The sequence below is a fragment of the Pristis pectinata genome, chromosome 25, assembly GCF_009764475.1.
Source record: "Pristis pectinata isolate sPriPec2 chromosome 25, sPriPec2.1.pri, whole genome shotgun sequence".
Classification (NCBI taxonomy): Eukaryota; Metazoa; Chordata; class Chondrichthyes; order Rhinopristiformes; family Pristidae; genus Pristis; species Pristis pectinata.
In genome coordinates, this window is record NC_067429.1 from 11,592,914 (window position 1) to 11,604,450 (window position 11,537).

Here is an 11,537-nt window from a genome sequence, read left to right on the forward strand (position 1 = left end):
TGAAAGTTGGAAATTCAGTAACTACTCTTGCAATTCACTGCTCTGCATTTTCTCCTGCACGTGTTTATTTTGGCAGAATGCCAATAAATCTAAACTACATGAATTTAATACATGCTCTAATTTCATAGGTCACTTTCACTCTCATTCTTGCCCCACTGTAATAACCCCAAAGATTTTCCAAAATGAAATTTCACTCCTTGCCCCCTCCAAGAACATGGTGTTCCAGCAATAAATGTTCCATTCATTAACTCTTCACTGGTTCCTAATAATTCACTTTCCTTTCAGGGAATGTTTTTGGTCACCCTGCTGTGCTTCACTCCTATCCCTAGGGGCCTCCTCCATTGTTCCAATTCAATTCTGAGGAATTTTTAATGGTCTTTAGCTTCTGCTCTTTTCCCAAGGTAAATATGGTTACTCACAATCCATTCCACTTCACCCTCTGTGGTTGCTCCATGGAATTTTGCTGGATGTTCTCCTTGATTCAATTCCCTTTCCCAGCAATCTCTCTGACTACTGTGCTATTTCTCTGGGACAACCACACTGCCTTCCTTTTAAACATACAACCTTGTTTCTTTGAATGCTCCTGCTAAACACGGGAAACTAATTCATTTGAATTCCCTATTTAGATGCTTTACAAACTTAAAAGTTTTCTAAGACTATGCTACTCCCCCATCCCATCTCAATCTTTCATAGAACATAGAACAATACAACACAGGAACAGGCCCTTCGGCCCATGATGTCTGCGCCGAAAATGATGGTGAATTAAACTAAATCTCTTCTGCCTCTACTCTGCATGCTCCGTACCCCTCCATTCCCTACAAGATATAAAAAATTCTGAGATAACTTATGCAGACATAAAAGATCCCAGAAGGAAGATTTCTCCGAACACCTCGTTCAATGCTTATATTTCAACCAAAAGCAGATTATCACTTCATTCAACTAATTGTTTGTAGGATTTTGCTGTGTACAAACCGGTCACCACATTTCCCTGAATCAGAATGGTGACTACACTTAAAAAGTACTCCATTTGTTATGAAATCTATTAGGATGTGCCAAAATAAATTCTCTCATTTACATGCTCTTTTGCTGTTAGCTAAATCCTGCAAATAAATTCCAAAGAGTTTAAACTGAAAACAAAGACAATTTTTTCCATCAATAGCTTAACATTAAACAAGTTTCACTATAATTTAGTGAAAAGAAAATTAATAGAGATATCACCAGCCTGCAGTCAAGTAAATAGAATAAGTAATTTTAAAATGAGTTAGATTTGAGTTTTCGCTCTCAGAAGTGACTTTTCTTTCAATCGTACCGTAATATCTTGCCTTCTTTAATTTTACAATTGCCCTGAACTGTGCTCCTTTATGTCTCTTTTGTACCTTCTGTGGAATATCTATCTTTTCTTTGTCTGATTACTAAAGAGATTCTAGACAAACACGAACATCGTTTTTAAAAATGCATTTAAAATTCCCATCTGTAAAATAAAAACTACATTAAGAAATTTAAGCCAGAGTTTTAGAAAGTTAAAGATAGGATATTTTGAAGGTCGTAACATGGCACACAACAAAATAAAACAATCTTCATTTTCTCCCATTTGTTGCTCATATTCAAATTTGTTCTGACTGATAGTCCCTCATGAACATGCTAAAACATCCTTTGTTTAACATTAACAAGACCAATTACCATGCCAGAAGTACCATATCCAAAAAAATAGCAACAGGAAAGGTGACCCAAGCATGGATAACAGAGAATTAAAGATGGTGTAAATTTTTGAGGAAAAAGCCAGTAAGGTTGTCAGTAAAATTAGGATTGATAGCGTTTTAGAATTCAGCAAAGGACATCCAGAAAATTGATAAAGAAACAAAGTAAAATAAGGGAGCAAGCTTCAAGAAACACAGACTAAGAGCTTCTGAGGGTCTGCAAGCACAGTCGATATATGGGAACCTGTGGGAGTAGTGTATTTGGATTTTCAGAAGGCATTTGATAAGGTGCCACATAAATGGCTGGTGCACAAGTCTAGAGCTCGTGATATTGGGGAATGGCATTATCTTAGATTGAAGATTGATTATCACAAACGAAAGAGAGAGGAAATAGAAGTCTTTTTCAAGCTGGAAAGACAATTAGTGAAATGGCCTCATGATTTAGATTAATGACTTGAAGAGCAAGTGTGTAAGGTATTTTGTCGATGGTACAAAAATACATTGCAATGAGGGTATTTGGACTCTGCAACAGGAGACAAATGCGTTGAACGAATGGGTGAAAACTTGGCAAGTTGAGTTTAATGTGGGGAAAGTGTGAGGTCATGCACTTCAGTAATGTGACAGCAGACTTATCCAAGTGGAGAAAGTTTGCAAATGAGCGAAGTACAGAGGGATCTAGTTGTTCATGTGCACAAATAACAAAAAGTTAGCAGACAGCTGCAGCAAGTAGTTCAGAAGGCAAATGGCATATAGGTCTTTATTGCAAGAATGTTGGAACTTAGAAATGGGGAAGTATTGTTACAATTGTCTTGGTTCTGGTGAGAACACACCTAGAGTACTGTACACAGTTTTGGTCTCCATAGTTAAGGAAGGATATATTGCATCAGAGGTAGTCCAGAAGAGATTCATTTGGCTACTTCCTGTGATGAGACAGTTGTCCTATCAAGAGCAGCTAATGAAATTAGGTCTATATTCTGAGGTTTAGAAGAACAAGGAGTGCTCTTATTGAAACATGAGATCCAGAGGGGGCATGTAAGAGCAGATGTCGAAATGTTTCCACTAGTGAGAGAATCTTGAACAAGAGGACATAGTTTTAAATGACTGCTCCCTAATCTTGAAACTGAGATATGTGGCAACATCTTCTCACAAGGGGTGGTGAATCTCTACAATTCTTGACCTCAGAGGTTGTGGCAGCTAGAACATTAGAGGTATTTAAAGTAGATAATTTTTTTTGAAAAATCAGGTAATTGAGGGCTTTGGGGAACTGCCACAGAAGAGGAGATGAGTCTGAGGCAGATCAGGCATGTTCACGTTGAACAATGGGGCGGGCTTGAGGGGGTTAAATTTCTGTTCCAATTTTCTTATGGTCTTATAACCTGGGCTAGAATGCAGGAAAAGCAGGTAACAGGTAAGGAAGCAAATGGTATGTTGCCTTTTATGGCAAGAAGGTTTGAGTAAAAGGGTAAAGATGTCTTTCTACAATTATACAGCCTCAAAAAAGAAAAGGGTAGACCCTTTAAGATTGAAATGAGACATTTCTTCACTCAAAGGGTGGTGAATGTTTGGAATTCTCTAAGCGGGCTGTGGAAGCTCAATCATTCACTACATTCAAAGCAGATCCTAGAGGAATCAAGGGATATTAGGATAGGGCAGATAAATAGCATTGAGGTAAAGATCAGCCATGATCTTGTTGAATGGTGAAACATTCTTAAACTCCCATTCTTAAATCTCTCTCCAGACTATATACTCAAGTTAAATTTAACAGTACAAAAACAAACCAGACTGGATTCAAGGATTCTAAAGTAAAAGCAGAAAATGCTGGAAATACTGAGCAGGTCAGGGTGCATCTGTGAAAACGTTTTAGGTTAGTGACCTTCTATCAAACTCCCACATCTTTCCTATTAATACTGATCTCTGCAACTTCAGCTAATCCTATGCCCTCTGCTCTTCCAATTCCCATTATAACCACCTCCACACACTTCTGACCTTTAGTGCAAAGAACTGGCTGCATGCTCAAACTGTCCTTTAAGTATCCCCTTCCTGTTTTTTCTCACCCTAATATCTAAAGCATCCTTCAGAATCTACCTCCCACTAATGCTTTGATCATTTCCAAGCAGTCACCTTTCACCTCTCGGAATATTTTACTTTAATTTTAAAATGCAAGTTCTTTTCGCTTATCAAGGCAACAAATTCAAGGGGCAACACACTGCTTGCTGAATGTTTTGTCTAGCGACAATGCATCCGAGTGTCTCTGGAGCATCATGCAACGTTTTAAACAATGATTTTGTCGGTGCCCTGTGCTGAACACAGCCTCGCCCGGGTGGCCAGTCTTCATGTGTGATCTCAGGGTTATTGTGGGAGTGGCAGTGACTGGGTAATGGAGGAAGGATGCTTTTCATTCACCACATGGAATCAGTTCACTTCTTAAATAATTGCTGTGTCACCTTGTTGGTGGAGATAGGTTGAAAGGGCGACGTAGCCCGAGCCTGCAGAGGCAGGAGGAGTCCCGGGCCGGGCAGTCCCACCGACGCCGCCACTCTGCCCTTACCTTGCACGCCGAGAAAACCCCGAGCTTCTCCAATTTCTTGGCCCGCGGGAAAGCGCGAACCTGGGCCTTGCGCTGAACCGAACGCTGCTGGCTGCTGCTGGCACCCGGCCGGGCAGGGTCGGCCGGGCTCGGGGCGGCGGGAGAGGCCGCCGATTGCGACTGGAAGGGCGCCTGAGCCCGGCCTTGCGAGGCTTGCGCTGCCTCCGCCATCACCGTGCCCCCCTCTGCCATGGAAACCGCCGAGGACGCCATTGCACATGCGCGGCGCGCCTAACTACCTGGGAAATGTAGTTTGCCGTTCCCAATCCCCCGGCAGCGCTACTGCGCCGGCGCAACGCGAGGAGCCTCTTGGGAAATGTAGTTTGCCGTTCCCAATCCCCCGGCAGCGCTACTGCGCCGGCGCAACGCGAGGAGCCTCTTGGGAAATGTAGTGTCTGCCCAAATGAGCTGGAGACGGCAGCGCGCCGGCGTCCCACCCATGGCAGCTTGGGAAATGTAGTCGGGTTATCTTTAATATTCCAAAAGCGAATTAAAATTGAATTCGATCATAATTTAAGATGAAACTTTTAAGCACGTCCAAATATTGTGCTTGAAGCAAGAAATAAGCGGATTGATTTGATTGGCGAGGGGTCACGTGTGTGATCTGTTTAACGGCCAGCGTTTCGGCGCATGCGCGGAGTGGCAGGGCGGACGACGGTCGGGAGGTGCGTCCGGAGCGGCTCCTGGTGAACCATGCGGGCGAAGGTGAGTCAACCGGTGGGGGAGGGCACGTTAAAGCATAGGGATGAACAGCAACGGAGGTGCCGAGTGATCAGCGAGGGGGCTGCGGGAAAGATGGCTCCCGGCCGTCGTGTCCGTTTTGAAGGCCGCGACCACGTTGTGGGTTCGGGTCTCCGCCGGGTAACCGGCCGGCGGATCGGCGAGCGCTCGGGCGGGGAGGGCCTGGGACCTCCCCTCTGCTTCACACTCGGGTCCTGATGATTGTGCGGTCCCGGTCCCGGTTAGGATCAGGCAGTCCCATCGAGCCAGGTCTCCGCAACACGCGGTCGGCCTCCAGCCCTTCCTCCCCGGAGTCTGCGGCTCTCCAGTTGTGGGCGGTCACCTCCCAGGCACTGGATGTGAAGCAGCAAGCTGCTGATGTTACATCCAGAGAGGAAATCAATCGGATTTATAGAGAGAGAGATAGAGAGAGATAATTTGATGTTTAAACTTTTATTTACAAAAACTGAGTGATTTGAAAGTACCTGGTCCCTTGCCTTTTGTCAATCAATGGATATGAGTAACATGAACGTAGACGCGTGTAAGAAATTTGCACTTGATATAAAAATTTCTACGACATTTTGTTTCTCAGCTCGCTAATGACTGTGAATGTACACCCCAGCTGTTTTGTTTTTGCATTTTTGGAATAATGTCCTCTAGTTTTATATAGCTTTCTTCCTACCAAAACGTAATATTTTGCATTTCTCAATGTAAAAATCATCTACCTATCCACTAGCCTACCTTGAAGTTTCTTACTTCCCTCATTGCAGTTCACTGTATCAAGGTTTTGTATCAAGGTATTTTTAGAACTGGAAGTTTTTATCTCTGAGGAAAGGTAGATAAACTATGGTTGTTTTCTATGGAATGGGAGGCTGAAGAGAGACTTAAGGTTATAAAATTGTGAGGGGCTGAGATGGGATTTCCCTATTTACTATTTTTCCTAGCAGAGAGATCAGAAACTAAGGAGCATGCCTTTTGTACTAACCTGGGTAATTCTTGTTCATTGGGTGCAGATTAATGCTGAGTGGCCATCTCTGTATCATAAATTCTGATTGTTTAAGATGGAGGCAAATGGCAGTCATTTCTGGGCTATTGTGGGGATTGAGGTTTAGGACTTAACTGCAAGATTAAATGCATGTGATTTAGGGCATGTGGTAGGAGAAACATCCTTTACACAAAACTACAATGACAGAATGTATGAGCAGAGTTGAACTGAAACAGAAACTACGTTTAATATTTTGGGTTAAATGAAGGAAATTGATTTTTTTTTCCCCTCTTAAGAATTGTAAAATAAGGAGAGTACAAAGAGGAAAGTCTTTCATTTTACTGAACCTATTTCTATGGAACTGCTGTTTATCAGAAGTTACAGTAAACTGAGTTTTAATTCTGACATTTTTAAAGTGTAAATCTGCCAACATTCTAGAAAGAATGTACTGGAAAATAATTGATTTTTTTTCTTCTGCAGTGGAGGAAGAAAAGGATGCGGAGGTCTGTATAAATCTTTAAAATTCTTCCAGCCCTTTATTAAAATTCATATTACACCCCACTTTGGGAGGTGGTCTTCATTTCTAAATTAACCTGATACTTCTACAATAATGGTGGGTATTCATTTTAACTTTTATGGGAGTTGGGGAAGTTTCTTACAGTAAACACTGAAAATGGGGAGGTCTGTAAATTAATGAATCTCAGGAACCTTTTTCAGAAAAAAGCAGAAATTGTCACAACTTCAGACCTATCAAATTTGAAATTGATGCAATTAAAGTTTGTTTGTATATAACTGAATTAAACAATATATTCTACATATTTACTGTCTTTAACCTCCCAGGACAATTCACTGAAGTGGTATCAAGCAAATGGGTTCAAGTTTCATTTCAATCCTTCATTAATATACTTGAGCATAAATTTGGAAATTTAATTTTTATTTAAATAATTACCTGCCTGATATACTTTTCAGGAAAACTGTTTTATTTCAATACAGCTTGCCTGCTCCATTGAGCATCCAGAGGAATTTGCATTTTTCTATATAAGTAATACTTAGAATGTGCTGGTTACAATGTCTTTTATGACAAAGCTTTCACTATGTTTAAGGTTGAAGTATCTTTGCACCCCTCATGCCTACAGTGTAATAGCTATCCAATATCAGTAGCTCGATATATTTTCAATGAAAAGATCTAAAATATGATATAAATTGCAGATTGTTTGGGGATAGTTTTTGGTTGTATAGAAGAATGTTGAGAGCAATACATGAATCCACTTAGTTTTGCAAAGGGAAATGCAGAGGAATGCAATTTCCTCGTGTCAAAGATTTTGTATGTTTTTTATCCTCTCTCCTCAGATGTACAGCTATATAAAAAGCTATATTTAAATGGATTTTAAAGTTTGACAATTTTAGGAGTAGAGAAATTGCCATGATCCATGTTCACTCATTATCTACAGCAATAGATATCTGCGGAATATCCATTTCTGAAAGGTCATCAACCTGAAGCATTTAACAATTTGTGGGGGTTCCACCTGATTTGTCATTTTAAGGCATAAGAGGGAAGAAGGGGAATATACTCTCCCTTTTACAGCATATAAATATTATACGTGTTTGCCCAAAAATTGTAAACTTTGTTACTGTCTGCATTCATTTTGGGAAATGCACTTGGCAGTATGTGATTTATTTTAAACCTTCTATTCCTGAACAGACTGAAACGCAAGCGAAGGAAGATGAGGGCGAGGTCAAAGTGAAACCTCTAATGAACTGCTGCAAGACTGCAGTGATTGGCAGCTGCTTTAAAGTTCAGCTTCATCGATGGTTAATGGAGGATTTTTAAGCTTGTGTTCTTCGAAGACTTTTTTCTATTGGTTATTCAACTTTTATGAATTGTTGGTTTTTGTATAACACAATAAAACCTGTTTTGAAAATCTGATGTGCTGTGTAAGAAATTATTACATTTAATATTTATATTTTTCCCATTTCTAGTGATACCAAAGCAAGTTAATTTTTGCCATTTGAATCTGGCAAATAAATGAAAATTGTTTTTTTCTTTTCCGTTTGCTGCATTTTTATATTTTGATTATCCTGATAACTATTGGTCAAGTCTATTACCATATTGCATGGTTTGTGGATTCCAATTTCTTGTCCAGCATCAATCATTTCCTCTACAAGAAAGATTAAGAATTGTGAATCTTTGTAATTTTCCATGCCAGTGGGCTGTGGATGCTCAGTCATTTGAACATATGCAAGGCAATGTTCAATAGATATTTGAGTAGTTAAAAGAAATTGCAATGGTCCTTGGTGGGTGAAGTGGAGCTTGGGTACAAGATTAATCATAATCTTAAATGAGGCATGAGCTAAGTCTTTAAAATTGATGAGCTAAATACTTAACAATTTCCCTGTACCTTGGATGTAATCTGAAAGGAAGATAGCAGGAATGGGTTTTAATGCCTCTTGTTTGAAAGAGTTGCCCAATTTGCTGACTTTGTCTCCTTCATGTCCCTTATTGCACAGTTCTTTGTTTTAATGATAGAGGATGGAAGTTCCAACTTGCATTTGTTTTTAATTTAACAACTGATCGATAATTTACAATGAAATTTTGGATTATGAATTCATTTTTCCCCAATGGTGGGTACTGATGATTCTCCAGCTGTGTTATGGGTAATCAATGTGATAAGTTTGTTTTGGCATTTGTCTTAAAAATGTTGCACTTTTACTACTTTTTATTGTAAACTCCATCTATAGCATCTTACACTGAATTGCATGAAAAATGAGCTGCTTGTTCTGTGTTAATCAAGTTTAATTATTCTGTAGCTATGTGGGCCATTTTAGTATCCTGCTTCCAAGTGCGGGCAGAACTGGGTGGAAAAACAGTATCAATACTTCAAGAGACTTGGGAGTTCAGTGAGTCCAGAAGGTATACTCTCTGGTACAATGCACTTTTTTGTAATCACTATGCTGAAATTTGGGTGGAAAATTTCCAAAGGTCTATTGCATTATCTTTGTCTTTAGCCTAATCTTTGATCACTGGTGGTTGTCAATATAACTGGTGGGTAATAGAATCTCTGATCACTTCTAACAAGGTAACCTGGGCTCTAAATATGCTACAAGTTCTAAAATATCTTGTATTTCTCCATTGTAAAGTGAAAATTTCAACTACAATTTAATCACATCTATTGTGCTTCAATTGTCTTACTACATAAAATAAAACTACTTGCATTAGGCCTAAATTCCATGGATAGCCTCTGCCAAAGGTACAGTTACAGTAGTCACTGTTGTGCAGAGCTTAAGAAATTTAAATCCGTTGAAGTTGAAAGGATTGAATCTTGGTGCAAAATACAATACACAGCTGTTACTCTATACGTTCCTTAGTGCAAACTATTGCTGGTGAATTTGTAAGATGCCAGAAGATAAAAACCACACAATATCCTGTAGCATTTCTACCGCAAAATGGTATGTCATAAGACTGCCTTGTATATTGAATTAATAAAGCTGAAAAACACTGATGCTGGAGGAACTCAGCAGGCCAGGCAGCATCCATGGAGAAAAGCAGGCGGTCAACGTTTCATGTCAGGGCCCTTCTTCAACACCCTGTTCTCAGTCCATAACCGCAAGTGCTGAAGAAGGGTCCTGACCTGAAACATTAACCGCTTGCTTTTCTCCACGGATGCTGCCTGGCCTGCTGAGTTACTCCAGCATCATTGTGTTTTTCATCTAGATTCCAGCATCTGTAGTCCTTTGTTTCTCAATAAAGCTGTTTGTTTCTTGAGCATTAACAATAGCTGAGAGCAAACCTCCAGTATGTGCAAGTGGTTCTAAATTAAAAGGTTACAAAGTTGACCCAAGGTTTGTTACGGCTTTACTGGTTTTGATCCTGCAACCTAAATTCTCATCAAATGAAATGAGAAGGCATATGGAAACATTTAAAATGACACTTAACTGCTGAGGAAGCAAGTTGGTGGTTTGGCTCAAACTTTCAACAGATTGAGGCAAAAGATAAGCAGCACTTTAAACTGAACAGCAGTGGGGCTGCAACAAAAACTTGGAAGGAAACCTGAATAGCCTGTAATGTACTTGAAAGGAAAATAGTGTTAATGTGCTACAGAATAATATAAAGACCTTTTGGAAGTAGTGCAGTGTTGTGGAATAGAGTTGAGGTACTACTGGTTTTAAAATTTGTAAAGAAAGTAGTTCTACAGTTGTTCAAGAGACAGTTATGATTGTTGGGGCCCCAGGGCTGAAAATGCCTAGTTCCATTTTTGTACAACAGATCATTGCTGGGGCCCTTGCTGTTTGTTCCATACGTTAATGGTTTGAGTATGAATATAGGGAGCATGATTAGTAAGTTTACAGATAATATGAAAATTGGAGTTGTTGAAAGGGTAAAGGATAGTTTGTGACAGGATGGTTGGTAAGATGGCCAGAGCAATGGCAGATGGAATTTAATTCTGATAGCTGTAGGATGATGCATTTAGGGAGGTTTAATGAGATTAGGAGAGACGCACTGAATGCAGGGTGTATTCAGGAACAGATCTCAATATACTACATATCCATGAATTCCTGAAGGTGGCAGCACAGAAAGGTAAGGTGGTTTAAAAAAGGTACATCACATACTTGTCCAGGTGGGGCACAGAATATAAAAGCAAAGAGTTTATGGCCTGACTTTAAGACGTTGGTTAGGCAACAGTTGGAGTTCACACTATAGGAAGGACGGGAGAGGGTGCAGAGGAGATACACCTGGATCTTTTGGGATGGAGCATTTCCATTATGAGGACTGACCTGATAGGATGGAATTATTTTCAGTGGAGTGGAGGAGACGGTCGGGGTGGGAGGGGGTGAGGTTACTGAGAGAGCTATGCAAAATTATGAGTGCCATGGAGGGAAACGTTTCCTCATGGCAGAGGTATCATAAACTAAAGGGCATGGGTTTAGGGTAAGAGATTTAGAGAAGTTCTTTTTTAACCTAGGAGGCTGAAATCTGGAGTGTAATAAAATACCTTTTGTGGGTAGTAGAGATTGATACTCAACATCATCTGGACAAGCACTTGGATCGCCAACGGCACAGGTATAAGGTGACGGACGATGTGCTGGACCAAGGTAATGGAATTAATAAAGATAAGTACTCGATGGACAACATGGACATGGCGGGCCGAAGAACATGTTCTATGCCGTATGACTAAATCTCCCACTCAAATCAGATAAATTGCCCAAATTGAAATGTCTTAATTCAGGAACGTGAAAAAGCTAATATTTAAATAATAATTGGACGTTGATGCCGACTAACGTCGAGGAAGGTTAAAACTAATCAACAGAACAGCCCGGGTGCAGCTAATTTACAAAAGTCTATATTACTTTCTTTCCCTGACGTTTCATCCTGCTCTTTATTACTAATGATTGTTCTGTACCATGTAATACACTATTGTACAGATAATTGATTTAAAGAAATTTCGGGTTTCACAACGTTTGATACAATAACGCTTAAACAGCACTGACCTCTTCAAAATGTTCTGCAAAAGCATCACCATACAGTGGTTATGTTTCTGAATTCGTGATC

General features: G+C 40.1%; 1 protein-coding gene across 1 annotated transcript in view; it reads right to left on the reverse strand.

The window, feature by feature from the left end:
* kat2a (K(lysine) acetyltransferase 2A) overlaps positions 1–4,498 on the reverse strand; it is a 36,797-nt gene extending 32,299 nt beyond the window's left edge. Inside the window, exon 1 of the mRNA XM_052038595.1 lies at positions 4,246–4,498. Within this exon, the coding sequence (XP_051894555.1) occupies positions 4,246–4,497 (252 nt within the window). The 5' untranslated portion in view covers position 4,498. The remainder of the gene's footprint in view (positions 1–4,245) is intronic.
* Between the last annotated feature and the right edge of the window lie 7,039 nt (positions 4,499–11,537).